Here is an 18,084-nt window from a genome sequence, read left to right as displayed (position 1 = left end):
GGATTTCAATTAATTTTTTTAAAGTATATTTTTATATAGTAATTGTTGTTCTTTTAATTAACCCCCGCGTATGAACACTCACAGACTAACATCCCTCTTTCCATGTTAATACATTAAAATTAACTGGATTTTTTTTAGTGATTGAGACCGGGGGGGGGGCGAGTAAAGAGATACTAGAATTCATAGACAAATAGCAAATGTGAAGAGTTTTAAAGCTGGAAGTTCTATTTTGATTAGAAGTAATGTTGTTTTTTTTAAATAAGAGGAAGGTGGGTCTTTGGTAAAAGGGCCCTTTTAGGTGTCTTGTATGTGTGTGTTATCTTCTGCGTATAGCACTCTTCTAGTCCAGCAATTAAAAAATGGTGCCTGGTTTGAGATTTGTAACGCCTTTAGCTGGAGCATAACTATTTTTTAGTCTTCTTTACGACGTAAGCGCATTATGGAGCAAATATTCCTTTAATTGTACGAGTCCTAGAGCGCCCAGGTCTCATAGTCGAGCAAGCTTAGAACCACTGTTTCATAGATTGATTTTCTTTAGTAAGCAATGAGATCTATTCCGCCACACTCTCATAAAGATATAACTTAAGACAAAACAACACCACACAAAGTACAACAGATCTGCCTTTTATTGAACATTTATTATTGTCAAACATTCTGCAAAAGTTATTATATAATTTTCATTTTCTTTGATTTCAGATAATTTTTAGAGGAGACGTCCATTTTATTACTGCATCATTATTAGGTCCAAATCTGAAAATAATTATAGTTATATATATATATACATGTTATATTGTTAGATGTTATATATGTTATGTTAAACATCTTTTCTACAATAAATAATAATAATAATAAGGCTTGTCTTCGAGTCCGAAGATTATTGAGGAATGCAGTATTTCTCTTGGCTACGCAGCCTCAGCTGCGACCTACATATTCTGCCACATCTAGCGCAGACATAACCATAAATAAAATATTAAGAAATGTTTCACGAATGACTTTATCTCATATTTTGTTCGCTGTGGCGTCACTAAGAGAGTGCGATGGGTGCGGAACGCATCGGATACCACCCATTATAAAATTAAAGTGATTCGATGCTAATGACTCTAGCACATGTTAATTTTGTAATAGTAAGTTAGTATTGTTAAGTAGCTTTTTTTTATTATGCATCAACAAAAGAATAATCAACAATAGAATTTAGCCGATATTTTTTCTTGGGGGGGGGGGGGGTGTATAAAGAATTTATGAAAGGGAAAGTAATTGGGGTCCCAATCCTATTGGATTTTTTTTTAAAGTTTTAATCTTCATTACCCCTCCCCCAAAGCTTAGTTTCTCCCAGTAAATATAAATAAGACAAAAAGGCGATTAAAAAAGGGAAATTAGCATTTATCTAATGAGATGAGTGTCATTGCCTCCCTTTATTTGCACTAGACAAGCGTACGTATATATTACAGTTACTGTATACAATTTTTCAAATCCTTAGGTAGATATTTATTAAAATAATTTTTGGACACTATCGAGTCTCATGCTCAAATTTTTATTAGTAATTTCTACGGTCAATCGACTGCACGTTAGCTGTGATGCTAAAAAATACAGCTATTATATTTTGCCAATTCGTTAATTACTAATTACTATAATTATGCAAATAATATGTTTACAATAACAGAAAATCGGCCACCTGTTGAGTTCCTCCAGGCTAATGTCGCTCTCAGAGCTCGAGAGATGGTACCTCCAAGGAAGCCACTATACCAGACTGTGGACAAACAAAACATCAGGAAAATTTGTCCAAAAAAAAATGTAAATAGAAATATGAACTCTATAATTTAACTCTAAAATAGCATTACACCAGTGACAGACAAAACTCAATGTCACAAACATATTTGGTCCCATGCCTAAATGTTGATGCACTCCTTCTATAACATATATTAAGTAATGCGTTCTGAAGTACTCACGACTTTATCTGCCAGGTTTCTTTTCAACTGAAATTAAAAATATGATTTTGAAAGGATTATATGTTTAATCTATGACAGAAGAATTAAAACAGAAATAAAAGACATTTATTTTGCTAATGAAGACTATGCAGTATGCACTGTATTTCACATGATATCGAAAGCTACAAATCGTCCATTTCTAAGCTACACTGATGTATCCAGGCGTGACATGAAGATCTACAGAATTAAAACGAACTGTTGGGAGAAAGAAGTAGTCGATAACACGGAGATCAAGCAGGAAGGAAAGTTCCCAGATCGTGAAAGTGTACAAACCAGAAGTAGAAAAAAGGCTGCGATAACACGGAGATCAAGCAGGAAGGAAAGTTCCCAGATCGCTAAGGTGTACAAACCAGAAGTACAAAGAAGTAGTCGTTAACACGGAGATCAAGCAGGAAGGAAATGTTCCCAGATCGCTAAGGTGTACAAACCAGAAGTAGAAAAAAGGCTGCGATAACACGGAGATCAAGCAGGAAGGAAAGTTCCCAGATCGCTAAGGTGTACAAACCAGAAGTACAAAGAAGTAGTCGATAACACGGAGATCAAGCATTAAGAAAAGTTCCCAGATCGTGAAAGTGTACAAACCAGAAGTACAAAGAAGGCTGAAAACGCTGCAGTGTCTGGGATTACAACAGCCTAGCCAATGGTCGTTTATGTGTTTCAAGGATATGCCACTGTAGTGAGAAAGTGAGCAATTTAGCTAATTTAACATAAAATTAATACTCACTAATCCTGATCCTGTGCCTGTAGCACCACCCTGCAAGAATAATAAATTGTTTTCAAAACATGTAATATTAAAGTCAATCTAGAAATTTAAACATGAACATAGCTGGAGATTTTCATGCAAGGTAGATAACTCTAAAAATCTAGCAATGTGGTGTATTTGGTGTACAGAATATGGGAAGTATTGACTATGCAAGGGGCAAGATATAACATAATTATGTGCACTCATGGTTTCGATTATAAAGATTAATGATAAAAGCAGACCCAGTCGTGACTTGCATTACATAAACAATGTCAATATGTCGCTGACCATGTCACATTCCCTACCCAATCGATGTGAATACATTATTTATCCCCCTTTAAGACAATGCAAACATGCTGGGCACATCGAAGTCCATCTGGCTAAATAAGCCCTGTTGTGATTATGTTTGTGTACAGTATTGTAAACAGCAGTTAATAGAACCTTGGTTGTAAGATTTAAGAAATTCTTTAATTCTTTATTATTAGTTACTATTTTTCATTGGTCCATTGGTTGGCACAGAGTGACGGCGCTTGTGCTTTGTTATTGTTGTCAGGGACCGGAGTTTTGTGATTGACTAGTAAGAGTACACTATAAGGCAGTTTTATAGTTTGATGTATATTTAGGGATTCAGCTTTTATTGGCGTTATCTACAGTTATAATTATTCATATTTCTTAATTAAATATATCTTATTTTTAATGCATCCCTGGTGTTTCTTGAAGTGGTGCAGACGTTATGTGTCCGTGTCAAAGGCATAGGCCAGGAGTTCACAACTAGCCCCCTTCATCATCTGCCCTACAGATGACTGCCTGGTTGTGCGGTATGCGCGCTGGACTGTCGTTCGGTCGTCTCGATGTTCCCTGGTTCAAACCCTGCCGTTCCCCGTCGTCCTGTGGCAGGTTAGGACTAGGAAGGAGATAATTTTCAATTTTGAGGGAACATCCGGAACATGTCAAACGTTTTATAAACAAAACAAGTGTGAACGGGAACTCCACGTTGTTCTTTTAACCAATGAGGCGTGAAAACACTTTCAATGTATTCATAAAGCAATTAGTTACGTCTGATAAAACACGAAGTCTACACGGTCCACTTACCAGTCCTCCAGCAGTTTTCACTACACCACTCTGTAATACATAAGATGAAATTTAGAATAATATGGCACTGTTGACAAAAGAAACTCTAACCTAGTTACACAACTGATGTTTTTAAAAAGGCAGGAAATAAGATTCATACAGCCATAAGAGTGATATCAAAAATTACACTCACAACATTGCAATATTTAAAGGAACTTTTAAAACAAACGTGTCTATAAAAAATTTTAAAAAATCTTGGAAAACGACGGCCACCCGCTCCATCAGAACTACGTTAGGTCATCGCGAAGTGGGCGACTGCTGTCAATCAAAACAAGAACAGAACGTTACAAAAAAAAAACGTTTGTACCCGTATCGGTCAGACTATATCAACACAACTCGTTGATCAGGGAACATGAAATGGACTAAGATGCTTGTGTGTAGTCGGTGAATGAACTCTTTATGTTGTGTCTGTTCTATTTATATGTATGTTTCTGTTGTGTTGTCTTTATATGAGAAAAGAGTCCTTATAATCACATCAAATGTAAGGATCAATAAAGCAGTCTTAGCTTTAGTCTTATAAATAAATAAAATAAATAATCCTGATAGGTAGAAATATGGATGTAGCTAAAACAAAAATTGACACATTTGTTTCCCTTTGACTAGTGACTATTTCATGTTATGTGATACTCAGTGATTTTGGTCAAATTTATAGGAAAATGTGGGGAAAGGGCTTGTATGGTAGAAGCTTAAGGGTGCTAAGCAAACACAACAAACATTCCGAATTAAGTTCATACACAAACTTTTGGACCATGCTGGGAACCGTACTGCGCGAAGGCATTGCAGTCTAAGTATATAAATAAGATAGACAACTTACGGCAATTCCACCGACAACTGGCTGTAAAAAAAACAAACAAAAATATATCGTTATAGGCCTAATTATAATTTGTATAGAATATTTTCAGCACTATCTTGCAATATATTTATCTATATCTATCTACATCTCTCTCTCTCTCTCTCTTTCTCTCTCTCTCTCTCTCTCTCTCTCTCTCTCTCTCTCTATATATATATATATATATATATATATATATATATGAATATATATATCAAGGATTGGGATATTTAGTCCCAAGAGAAGCTGTAATGTTATTTTAATTGATATTTGATGTTTGAAAAATTAACAAAATTGGTCTGGCTTAAACAGGATGTGTTTTTTATTATAATGTTTAGAGGGTATTTCCAAAGCTTATATCAATTCCTTTTGTCTGTCTGGTAAACAGTTTGTACACTTGTTTCTACACCCTATCTCGGATCAAGCTGACATTTTGCACAACTATTTCTTTTACCTGACAATCAATTTTAAAAAAGTTAACAAACCAGTTAATTAACTGTTGGTAATTAATTATTTTGTTTGGTATCTCGAACAAGTGAATACAATTGTACTTGACTGAAGTGGTGGTATAAGCTGTATTAATCCCCCTTATAGGTCGAAACAAACAATACACAACTGTGCACTCTTCTCTAGTCATAAGTACCTCACGAGTTCGAATTCAGGTCGTTCCCCCATTTTTTTTTTTAAATTTATTTATTTTGTAAATACTGTTAAAAACCAGTTACGGTAGAATCCACCCAGATATCAATTTCTTTCTCTGTGGTTCTCTGTCTCTTCTCTACAAAATACGTAATCCATAAGGTTGTCACGTGATACGTTTTTTTCGTTGTTTTATCAATATTATCACGTTGCTAAATGTTGTTTGTTTACGATTGGTGAATGAGGTCCATTACATTTCTTAGAAACGTTTTTTTTTTAAAGTATCTTTTTTTAAAGACTAAACCACTACTTACTACTCCTTCAAGAGTTTGTCCAACACTCTCCTGGGAAAAAATAAAAGAAAAAGTGTCTACATATTCGTAAAAAAGTAAATTAACAATGCCACAAGTCTTGTATTGGCCTATCTTGTATGTTATGTACTAGTTTAGAGAGTAGGTTAGTTTTGTTAGACAAATATATTGTGTATAGTTTTAGCGACGGTAAAAGTAATGACGTAGTAAGACAGACTAATGACGTAGTAGACTTAGGCGAACAAGAGACCAACATGGCGTTATGTTAGAAGTAGGTTGTTTTGGATAGTAGTTAGAGATAGCGACGTTTTAGGAAGACTGGACGGATTTCCCAGTGATAAATAAAGTGTCATTGTATACAAGTGAAACTAGTATGAAGTATATTTCTATTTTGTAATGTTCTGAGGCTAATGAGAAGTAATAATTAGTAAGAAGTGAAGTCAAGATGATATTAGCCCACAACATGTAAAGTCAGATGATTACGTAAGACTTTGCAAAGCAAAATTCTAATGAATATTATTAGACACTAATGTTTACTGTAGCAATACCTACCTTTAAACCCTGTGCCAGATCAAGAAGAGCCCTTTTAAGCTGCGAAACATAAGAATTGAAAATTTATTTGGCTAAATTTTGACCAAAATGCAGAAAATAAAAAAGACCACAATATACGCGTAATTGGCTGTTATTGGGTTTGCAAAGTTCATAAAATCTAATTTTGAACTTGAGTTTTATTCTACAAATTTGAACGGCTACTAAGTCTGAAAGGAATATTTTATTTTAATACTCAAGCCTTCGACAGACAAATCTCTTTTGCCCTAAAATTTTAAATTAAGAATTTGAAAAAAAATATTAAATATCCATTTTAATAACGAATATTTAATTATGCAATTTTAAAATGTAAATTGTACAGCCATAAAAAATAATAAGAGGCCCAATTATAAATATCACAAACAATTTACTTAGAGATACAATGTCACAATACTAAACGAAACAAGCAATAGAAACAAATATAAGAAAAATGAATACTTTTAAAAAACAAAGCTTATTTAAGGGAAGGAACCACTAACTATTGATTCGTGTATTGTCATCGACTATGAATAATTATGCAAATTTAAACTTGATCTTAGAATGTTAAGTGGGAGAAAAAATAACAACTCACTATACTTGACCCTGCACCTGTAGCGCTGCCCTGCAAGAAAAAAAAACAACATTTTTATAAACATGTAAGGTTAAAGTCAATCTAGAAATTAAAAAAACATGAACACTACTGTAGATTTTCATTTATGGTAGATAACTCTATACAATTTCAGCAATCTGGTGTCTCCGGTGTACAGAATATAGGAAGTATTGATTATGCAATGGACAAGATTTATGATAAAATTTTGAGCATCAATACTAGTAATGGCTTCGATTCTGAAGAGTAAGGGTGAGTGCAGTATTTCACATGATTAAGTTAACCCAGTCGTGACATGCATTCCATGGCACTTCTGATGTAGACATATCCATTGTCTGCCTGTGTCTATGCTTCCATTTTTTTCTACCCATGTCCGCTGAAAGGTCTTGTTATTTACGCCTCAAATGTGTGTCCGGCTTTGAGAGCTGACCCGCTGACCTCTTTTGTTCGGCAAAACTAAATGTTTAACTTCTTTCTTATGTACTACAAGTTTTTTTGTGTTTTTTTTTTATAAAACTTATATGTACTCACTCCGTCTGTCTGTTTCTCTGTCTGTCTAGTACAAACTGTGTACAATTGATTTATCTCACTTCCCATTTTTGGATCAACAAGAAACTTTGCACAAATATTCGGTGATCCAAAGCAGTAAATAAAACCATTAATTAATTAATAAGTGGTAACTAATTAATTTTGTTTGAAATAAGAAGAGGAAAAAAATTACAATATTGAGAAATATGGCTGTTTTAAATATATTGTTGTCAAAAAAAAAAGATTTCGATTAGTCCTTTAGACTTTGGCTTTATGGACAAATAAGGCTGTGTTGATTCAAACAAACACTATGTTTCGGTTAAGAAAATGCATTTTTGTCATATTTAGCCTGGAGGTACGGTGGCTGAGTGGTAAAGGTGTTCGGCCTACAAACCGAGTGGTCCAACTTAGAAAATCCTGGTGAAGATTTGGATTTTTAATCCCGTGATTTTTAGGGCGCCTCTGAGTCCATCCTGCTTTAAGGACACCTTACATAAGTTGGGGAAAAGTTAAGGCGGTAGGTCGTTGTGCTTGCCACATGACACCCTCGTTAACCGTGGCTTAGAAACAGATGACTTACATCATCTGTGTATGAATCTCAGTCTGAAAAGGTTACTTTACGTTTTATAATTGGCTCCAGATATTTAAATGAGTCAGTTTCTTCGAATATTTATTTATCATCACGAAAATAAACAATGTTAATATGTTGATATCTTGTCATACTCCCTACCCTATTGATGTGAATACATTAATATTTATTCCCCTTTAAGTGACCTCAATCATACGTGGTACATTGAAGTCGAGCTGGCTGAATAAGCATCTTCATCATCTGCCTTAGAACGGCTGCCTGGTCGTGCGGTAAGCGCGCTGGACTGTTGTTCGGTCGTCTCAATGGTCCCGTGTTCCTATCCTCCTATTTCCCGTCGTCCTGCGGGAGGTTTGAACTAGGTCTTCAACTCTGAATGAACATCCGGAACATTTCAAATATTTTACGAACAAAGTCTGAACTTCACTTTTTTCTCTAAACCATTGATGTGTGACAACACATACTTTCAGTTTTTTCATAAAGCAATATACTACGTCTTATAAAACTGTATATCTACTTGACCCACTTACCAGTCCTCCAGCTGTTTTCACTACACCACTCTGTAATACATAAGATACAATTTAGAATAAATATTTTAACTGTTTATAAGAAGAAACCATAACCTGCTTACACATGAGGTGTTAAATAAAAAAGTAGAAAGAGTTAGCAAGAGACCTGTATAATTAAACAAAAATGTCCTGATATGTAGATATATATCGATATAGTTAAAACAAAGTGTACTCGTTTTTTATAAATATTTATTTATAGTAATTGTCTATTTCATGTTTTATGATGCTTCCTTGTCAAATGTATATGGATACATTGGGAAGAGGCTATCTGGGAGAGGGTAAGGGCGTTAAGCAAACTCAACCGAAATTTCCGAATTACATTAATGCACAAAGTTTTGGACCCTGCTGGTAACCTCCCTTCTGTCTTGTGCAGAGTAATGACCATGTTTTAAGCGGAGGTGACACGAACTCCTATATTACAAGTAGAACAGGTGAAGACCAACAATGGAAAGAGAGAATCAAGAGATAATCAAGAAGAAATCAAGAGATAATCAAGAAGAAATCAAGAGATAATCAAGAAGAAATCAAGAGATAATCAAGAAGAAATCAAGAGATAATCAAGAAGAAATCAAGAGGTAATCAAAAAGAAATCAAGAGATAATCAAGAAGAAATCAAAAGATAATCAAGAGGGGATCAAAAAGGTAATCAAGATGTAATCAAGATGTAATCAAGATGTAATCAAAATGTAATCAAGAGGTAATGAAAAGATAATCATGAAGTAATCAAGAGGTAATCAAAAGATAATCATGAAGTAATCAAAAGATAATCATGAAGTAATCAAGAGGTAATCAAAAGATAATCATGAAGTAATCAAGAGGTAATCAAAAGATAATCATGAAGTAATCAAGAGGTAATAAAGAGTGCTGACAATTAAAAACATTTAATTCAATGAGGGAGAGACTATGTGTACATCGTTGATGTCAGTATACAAGAAAAAAAGTCCATAACTTCTCAGTGGAAACATTCTACCAATTCCTAAACGCTACTCTTTTAACAGCCTTTATCATCGCTATCTCTAAAAACTGTATTTCTTTTTCATATGACGTTGTTGGCTTAACCTAAACCAAAAAAAAAAACAAAAAAAAAAACCAAAAACAAAAAACAAATAGATTCATACTTTTAAATGCAATTCATAACCTAGTAACCTTTAGCAAGACTCGAAAGGTTAGGTGTCACTGTGTCAAGCATCTCATGTTTTACATTGGGTTGACAGAATGTATGTAGTTCTCTCTTTCTCTCTCTCTCTCTCTCTTTATCTATCTTTTCTCTCTCTTTCTCGCTAACTTTTTCTCCCTCTTCCTTTCTCTTTTTTTCTTGTCTATATCTTGTTTCTCTGTCTCACTCTTTCAGTCTGTCTGTCTGTCTGTCTCTCTCTCTCTCTCTCTCATGTTCCATACCTTGCGTATGGTCAATATGGTGTTCATAAATAAATATACTACCAAAAGAATAGCCAAAATTTATCATTAAACTATCATATTAGTAGCCTTGTGTTCTACTTTAAAGGGATAATTTTAAACAAAGTCGGGAGTGGTTTCTATGGGGTAAAACTGCTGCCCTTTGATCAGGAGGGCGTGTGAGTATTACAGTCTAAGTATACTGTAAAGAAAAGCAACTTACCGCAAGTCCACCGAGAACTGGCTGTAAGAATAAAACAAGAAAAACATTTTAAAAATACTTTTAAAAAAACAAGGTTATACGATTGAAGCAATTAGTTTGGATCAGTTATGTAATTAAATTTGTAATACATCCAGATCTGTGTTTCCCAAGCTGTGTTCCGCAGAAACGCAGTGTTCAACGAGGTCTGAACAAGTGTTCCACGAACTACTGGAAGAATTAACTAGTTAGCTACTACGGGCATTAATCTCTATAAAAAAAAAGAGCAAAATGTTCCGCTAAATGCTCAGAATGTAAAAAGTGTTCCGTTAAGGAAAAAAAGTTTGGTAAACACTGATCTAGACCAACAATAATAAAATCTATGCGATTAGAAATATTTTTACAAATTGTTTTTTTTCTTTTTTAATAAAACAGTACTCACTACTCCTTCAAGAGTTTGTCCAACAGTATCCTGTAGGGAAAAAGAAGAAACCCATTTACAAGTTCGTAAACTAAAATAAATGCAATAATCATTGTACATCTTTAAAATGTTAATTAAAACTAGACCCAAAAAAGAAAAAACAAGTTATTTAACGCTAGTTCTTAGTGGAGCTATACCTACCGTTAAACCCTGAACCAAGTCAAAAAGTGCCCGTTTATCCTGCATAACATAAGAATTGAAATTTTAATGTGTTGAAATTTGACCAAAAAAATGCAGAAAAAATAGCTCAAAATACACGTAATTAACTGATCAACAAAGTTCATACAAATATAATCTGGAAGTGTAAACCTCTAGACTAAGTCTGAACTCAAGAGTTTGTTAATACTCACTTCCTCGTCAAGCGCTTCTCGTTTGCCCTAAAAGTGTAAATTAACAATATCAAATTATTTAAGCTTAAAAATATAAATTTATAAATGTAAATTGTACAGCCTTAACAAATAACCGATATGCAATGTGCTTTATGGTCTCCTCCAGTGGCGAAGCGACTGGATCACACGGGAATTGAGATGAATGCCTGGGCATTAGCTGTGGTCGGAACGATGTCGTTTGGGGCCAACGACGTGGCAGGTTCTGCCGGAGTGTAGCACAGGGTGCTGCAGTTTGCAGAGATATAGTACCATAAAACGAGAGAAGATGATAGCTTGAATTATAAAGATCAAAGAACAGGGAAGCTAGGATTAACTAAAGAGTAAGAGGCAGGAAGTCTGTATTTGCTTTGACCCAATAGTAGCAACACGGAGTTCAATAAGAGCTAATGCAGAAGTTTGAGTTGAAAAAAAACGCTATTCAAACGACCAAATATTTTATATTAGAAAAATAAATAGAACGATAGATAGATAAACAGACAGACAGACAAACAGACAGACAGATAAATAGACAGAGATACATGCATACATACATTTATATATACATAAATTCCATCCAGACAGACAGACAAGAGAGTAATTACAGGTATGCTTATAAAGAATTCAGCATTCAAAATGTTTTAATAGATACTCTCTACTTACAGGTCCACCAAGAAATGGCTGTTAAAGAAAAGGAAAATATTAATATTAAGAGTCGATTGTATTGTTTTTGTTGATTATTGTATTTCAGATATATAAATATATATATATATATATATATATATATATATATATATATATATATATATATATATATATATATATATGTGATTAACCTTGAAAATTAAAACATCTAACTTTACTACAGCATACTATTTTTCAGTACATTAAAACTTTGTAGTGACGGTGCGGACCGTAACCTAATACACCTTCATTGCTGTAATTACCTTTGTAGCACATTTTTGTAAATAGTGGTTGACATGTTGCTGCATATTTTACGTATTTTTTGTTTAAAATAACTAATTACTTTTAAATGAAATGGTTTACATAGCATATTTTTATCAACCGGATGATTACTAAATAGAAGTACTTACAAATTCTCCACGCTTGCCTGCGACACTAGTCTGAAATAGACAGATACTATCATGACTGACCTGATTTAAAATCAGTAGCGTTAAGAACGTATTGACCTAATTGAATTTCTTAATTTAGGCGATGAAAATAATCATATATTTAAATTTGATGGAAATTGAATAAAAAAAACAACGTGAAACACAAAAAAAAATTGGAATAATGCAGAGAGAGATAGAGATAAAGAGAGAGACAGAAAGAGAGGAAGAGAGACATAGAAAGACTTAGAGAGACAAAGAGAACGAGAAAGAGAGAGACAAAGAGAGACAGAGAAAGAGATAGAAAAGGAGAGAAACAATGAGAAAGACAAAGAGAGAAAGAATAAAAAAACAGAGAGAGGCAAAAAAGAAAAAGAGAAACAAGGAAAAAGAGAGACAAAGAGAAAGAGAGATAAAGAGAAAGAGAAACAAAGAGAAAGAGACTAAGAGAATGAGAGACAAAGAGAAAGAGAAAAAAAGAGAAAGAGACAAAGAGAAAGATACTAAGAGAAACAAAGTGAAACAGACAAAGAGATAGAGAGACAAAGAGAAAGAGACAAATGAAAAACAAAGAGAGAGAATAATAGAGAAACAAAGATTAACATATACTAACCAATCCTCCGGCTGTGTTAAGAGCACCACTCTGCAAAATAAACAATTTTTATTTCAAAAGTGTGTCATAAGTTAAAGTAGTAACAAGAGAACAGTGAATTTGTTAATTGAGGTCATTTCAAATGTTATATTTAAGTATTAAGAAACTATTCTATAACATGGTCATGTCTGTCTATGTATCGCTGTTTTCCACTCTTATAGTCGCTTTATCTCACTCCCTGTTCAAGTAACTCCTCCCCTCTCCTTCTCTTCAATCCTCATTTTTTCTTTCACCCTCTTTCTTTGTCGTCCTCTCGGTTAAATATTTCCTCACAGATTTCTCTCTCTCTCTCTCTCTTTTTTTTTAATATTACACATGTTAAAAAGCCCAGTATTTGTTTATTAATAATACACACATGCCCTCAGGGGTTGTTGGTTGGGGGGGGGGTCAAACAGGAATACATTCCTATACTATACATGAAATGGGAAAGGGGGAAGGGCTCAACACTTTTTATATGCTGCTGTAATATTTATGTGGTTGCAAGACAGATGGACTCCAGATCTCAAGTATTTCTGATACTACTTCTGATACCAATATTTAAATTAATTTCCGAATTTTAATACATACCGCGATTCCACCGACAACTGGCTGTTAATACAAAAATTAAATAACAATTAATATGCATTTTATTTCGAAATAAAAAAGAGTATTTAAATAAAATGTTGGTTTTTTTTTTCAGAAAAATAATATGAAAAATATAGTAATAAACAAGTAGAGTAGAATACAAATAAACAAATAAGGAGTTCATGTTTTAACTACTAGAACCGGACTATATAATTTTAACCCTATTTCTTAAAATGTTCTTACAAAATAATCAATATAAATTATAACAAAAACTTACCAAGCCCTCGACTGTTTTACTAACAGTGTCCTGGGGTAAAAACACAAAGAGATAAATATAAACAAGGTTACAAAGTCAGTATGTGTGGAAGTGGTCCATTCAGGCAGATACAAAGGGATGTCTCAATATTTACAGTGAATTTACAGTAAGAATATCAGAAACTATAAACTACAAACAATCAACAACTACAAACTATCAACGACTACAAACTGACTACAAACTATCAACGACTACAAACTATCAACGATTACAACCCTATCTCCGTCGATACAAATAGAAGAGACGTGCTCGTGTCAAAAGTGTTGCCGATACTGTTGAATTGTTCGACTAACGACTTGATACCATAGGATTCGGATATCTATAATGTTATTAGTATTATTACATTGTTAATATTCATATGTATTCAATGAACTGATACCTATGAAGATAAAGTTAAATCCTAGTTGTCACTTTCAGAGACCGCATCACGAATGAAGAGATTAGAAACAGAATTAACTCTTTCTCTCCTAACTAAAGATACCAGCGTTGATTCCACCAGAATGTAGTATAATTACGCAGAGAAAGAGTTAATACTGCAATTGGACTCCACGATGACCCTGCTAGCCACTATCAAAAAACGTAAACTCAAACTCAAAAGGTCCTTAGAGCACTCAAAGACCTTCATTCAGGGAACAGTAACAGGAAGGAGATGAAGAGGAAGACAGAGAAATCGATGGGAAGACAACAGTAAAGAATGAATGAATAAAATTCGATCAAAGTTAGAGGACACAGAGAAATGGAGAAAGACGGTTGTGCGTGACCTAGCGGTCCAACAGACCAAGGAATAGGTTAAATGAAGTTACATATGAACCTGGCCTCAGTGATGTTTTGGAATGATTATGTAATGATGTAATTGTTTTGTAAAGGGCCAATGTCTTATTTAAACCCTCAACCCAAAAAAATTAAAAAAAAACAACAATACAATTGTCCCTTAAGTAAAGTGTACCAATAGTGTGTCAGGTCACTTCAATCTCATATCCTTGTCTCCATCGCCCTTCTTGCAAAACGAGACATTCATAAAGAATTTTGTTTATTGCTTATCATCATCCATGCGTGTGTCGTGTGTCGTAAAAACTCTATCGTCTCACCCTGTAGTATCAAGCTACTCCTATCTCCATAAGACGACAACAAACCTCACTATCTACAGTGCTAGGTTCACCTATAGGCAGCATTCCTATCTACAGTGCTAGGTTTACCTATAGGCAGCATTCCTATCTACAGTGCTAGATTCACCTATAGGCAGCATTCCTATCTACAGTGCTAGGTTCACCTATAGGCAGCATTCCTATCTACAGTGCTAGGTTCACCTATAGGCAGCATTCCTATCTACAGTGCTAGATTTACCTATAGGCAGCATTCCTATCTACAGTGCTAGATTCACCTATAGGCAGCATTCCTATCTACAGTGCTAGGTTCACCTATAGGCAGCATTCCTATCTACAGTGCTAGATTCACCTATAGGCAGCATTCCTATCTACAGTGCTAGATTTACCTAAGGGCATCATAAACTATAGCTTAGGCCCCCACTTATCTGGGGGCTTTACATATTGCTTTGAAGAAAAAGCAAAGGAATAGATTGACTACAAGGGGGTCTATAATCTCAAATAGCTTAGGGCCTTAGCAAGTGTAAATCCGGCCCTGTTTATCTATATGTCTGAAACACATTAGCGGTTCCTCCTGTGTCAACACATGTATTGAAAGTACATAACTTACTTTAATGTTATTAAGATCCAACAGACCCAGAACACTGGCCTTGCAGGGGTAGACCAAGACCATACAACATAACAGAGCTGAGAATGACTTCATTCTTTCGTTGGACTCGAAGTAGATATCACAAAATCTAAAATGCAAAAACAAGTTGATTGCACTCATGTGGTTAACTTTTAGAAAGATGATTGATTAGATCGCTGAGTACTTACTAGAGCTCATTGAACAGCGTGAGGAAATGTAGCCCAGACTTCATTAAATACGGAAGTGACGATGAAATTCGCTAGGAGTTATTCCAGAATTGTATGTGGTATCCGTAAACTTCTCCATTGCTACACTGCTACACCTTAGCTATCTAGGTTATGGTTCTTCTTCATTTTCTTTTATTTCTCTTTTTGCGAAACCTAATATAATTTCTTTATTAATTCTTTCTTTCCTAATTGATGATACCATCGCTGATTTGACCCCATTAGATTAATTTTTTGGTTTTAAAAAGTGTAACTTGTGTTCTACAAAAAGAGCATACACTCTCCTATAAATCTATACCAAAAGTAAGGTTTTCTGATTACAAACAAAAATGTTATTGCAGTTTAGTCATAACAGGGTTGAATGTGAAAACGAGCACTTCTGTCAGTACGTGGAAAAATAAATACGGAGAGAAAGAGTTAAATCTAAATAAGTTGTTTCCTATTATTTTGTGTCCTGTCAATGCTCTTTATTTTTTTAGTGTTTAAAATATTACTTCTGAAAAGAATGTAACTTTTAGCAAATAAACTTCCATTAGCTACTTGTCTTAGATGATAGCCTGGTCGAGGATGGCACCCTGGTTTGAGATGGCCGCTTGTCTATGATGGCTTGATGGTGCAAATAACGAATTTGTTTGGGATGGAAGTCTGGTAAAGGCTAGCTGCCATATAATGTGATGTGCGCTTTGGACTGCTGTCACAATTTTCTCGAGTTGGAGCCTTGACCGCGGTCCTTACCTTTCAGTCTTGCAAGAATTTCGCTTAGGATGTAATTATTTCAAAGAAAGTCCGTAAATTGTAAAAATAAAAAAAATAAAAGTAGAGAATATAGCTTCTAGCAGCGTTCAATCTCGAGATGTTGATATCAAATAAAGTTTTTAATCAATGATCGAAAGTTTCATTCTTAGAAGACATTTGGTCTGAACATAGTAAATATCATTCTATAATCTAGTGGTGGATAAAAAAAAAGTGAAACTTACTGAAGAGCTCCAATTTCCTGACCTGTAAAACTTACAAGCTTTTAGCAGAAGTGTAACTCATGCGGCACTTTAATGAGCGTATATATAGACCAGGAGAGGAAAGATAACCTTTGGAATAATCTTCAGAAGTGCTGATGGTATCATATACATGGCGAAACACATCCGATCAACTGTCCACATTTTTTGCTTTAACTTTTAGAAAATGAATAATTTAGAATGATGTCTACGTCATATCGATATATTAACAAGGGATGAATTGAACATTACATTACCATGGCAAGGCATATGATGTTTTACGAATTTTCATCAATATAATAATACTAGCCTGGCATTACCCGCGGCCTGCGGGTCTATGTTTGTGTTTACTAATGTAGTGGATTGGATTTAGATGTATGTTAAACTTAGCTAATGATCCTTTGAAGTTATTTCTCTTTCGCTACGAAAATAAAATTAGTTTTGCGAAAATGGGTTTATCCGAAGCCGATACATTCATATCTATTAAAAACGAAAAATGAATGGGATTATAAAGTGAACAATTAAACGAAATAATTTTTAGTACGCGATTCATGAATGAATATAGATCTAGGCCTATTCGGCTTCGCAGCTTTTGTAAACGAATGTAGTCTCTTAAAAATAATGCTTTAGAAAACCAAATTTGAATGTTTATTTGATCAAAATATGAAATGAATGGACTATAATTAGTATGTTCATGTGTTAAAGTATAAAAAACTATCTGTGCGAAGAGAATTTTATCATCTTAGAGTTGAATTAGAGTTTTAGATCTAGGGATGGGATTATAAAGTAAACAATTAAACGAATTAATTTTTAGTAAGCGATTCATTACGGTATTGTCTAATGAAAGAATGTTTGTCAGGAAATCTGCAGTCACAGATATAACGAACTAATTAATTCAAAAAATGCTTTTGAAACACAAAATTGAAGGTTAATTTTATTATATAATAAAATCAATGGATCTTCTTTTGTATTTTCATGTGTCAAAGTAAAAAACTATCTGCGCAAAGTGTATTTCTAAAAATTAGGGCTACAATACATACACTAAGGTCTAAGTTGGTACCTAAGAAACATTCCTGCCAAGTTTTATCAAGATTGGTCAAGCGGTTTTGATGTCTATAAGTAACATACATACACCTCACATTCTACTTTATAGTATAGATGATTATCATGGTAGGCGAAACAGATAAGCAATAGATGCGCATATCAAACGCTGGGATGTAATCTGAATCTATTGCGCTGGCCTTTCAACAGACAATGAAAGGGTCGTTTCCAATTGAAAAACACAAGACATCCGCAAGACACTTGTGTTATATTGAAGGAAACCAGAGAGTGTCCAGTCTTCACACCGGCTTATTCATTTTAGCCCGAGATTCTAGGGTAGGGGCCTCAGTCAAAAGAAAAAACAAACAAAATGTACTGGTCTAGCTAAAAAATTTCAGGCAGAAAATTTTCATCTATTCAAGTTGAGATTGGACCCCAAATGAGCGTCCGAATTTTTTTTTTAACATTAAATATTTAGCCAAAGCTAAGTTATCTTACTATTCCACATATTAGATCTATTC

The 18,084-nt window shown here is 34.1% G+C and overlaps 1 protein-coding gene and 1 long non-coding RNA gene across 2 annotated transcripts; both read right to left on the bottom strand.

Moving 5' to 3' along the window:
- Positions 1-608: 608 nt before the first annotated feature.
- Positions 609-12,648, bottom strand: LOC106079133 (uncharacterized). Its single transcript, XM_056011093.1, has 17 exons — positions 12,637-12,648; positions 12,029-12,058; positions 11,598-11,615; positions 10,920-10,946; positions 10,711-10,749; positions 10,531-10,560; positions 10,113-10,133; positions 8,456-8,485; positions 6,797-6,826; positions 6,190-6,228; positions 5,641-5,670; positions 4,673-4,693; positions 3,820-3,849; positions 2,710-2,739; positions 1,947-1,973; positions 1,673-1,747; positions 609-750 (listed from the first exon to the last, which is right to left on the bottom strand). The coding sequence occupies exons 1-16, from the start codon at positions 12,646-12,648 to the stop codon at positions 1,703-1,705; spliced, it is 459 nt and encodes a 152-aa protein (XP_055867068.1). The 3' UTR covers positions 609-750; positions 1,673-1,702.
- Position 12,649: 1 nt separating this feature from the next.
- On the bottom strand, positions 12,650-16,556 carry LOC106070557 (uncharacterized). Its single transcript, XR_008774609.1, has 5 exons — positions 16,508-16,556; positions 15,289-15,415; positions 13,537-13,566; positions 13,263-13,283; positions 12,650-12,686 (listed from the first exon to the last, which is right to left on the bottom strand). It is a non-coding gene; the product is annotated as an uncharacterized LOC106070557 (long non-coding RNA).
- Positions 16,557-18,084: the final 1,528 nt, after the last annotated feature.

This window comes from Biomphalaria glabrata, chromosome 14 (assembly GCF_947242115.1).
Source record: "Biomphalaria glabrata chromosome 14, xgBioGlab47.1, whole genome shotgun sequence".
NCBI classification, from domain to species: Eukaryota; Metazoa; Mollusca; class Gastropoda; family Planorbidae; genus Biomphalaria; species Biomphalaria glabrata.
The sequence above is the reverse complement of the archived record's forward strand: the minus strand, read 5'-3'. Positions and strand labels throughout refer to the sequence as shown.

Excerpts from the sequence above, each read along its gene's own strand:
- LOC106079133 (XM_056011093.1), bottom strand. Across the intron at positions 10,561-10,710 it reads ACTTGGTTCAGGGTTTAACG|GATACTGTTGGACAAACTCT; the intron begins GTAGGTATAGCT and ends TTTTCCCTACAG. Across the intron at positions 8,486-10,112 it reads CAGTTCTCGGTGGACTTGCG|AGTGGTGTAGTGAAAACAGC; the intron begins GTAAGTTGCTTT and ends TATGTATTACAG.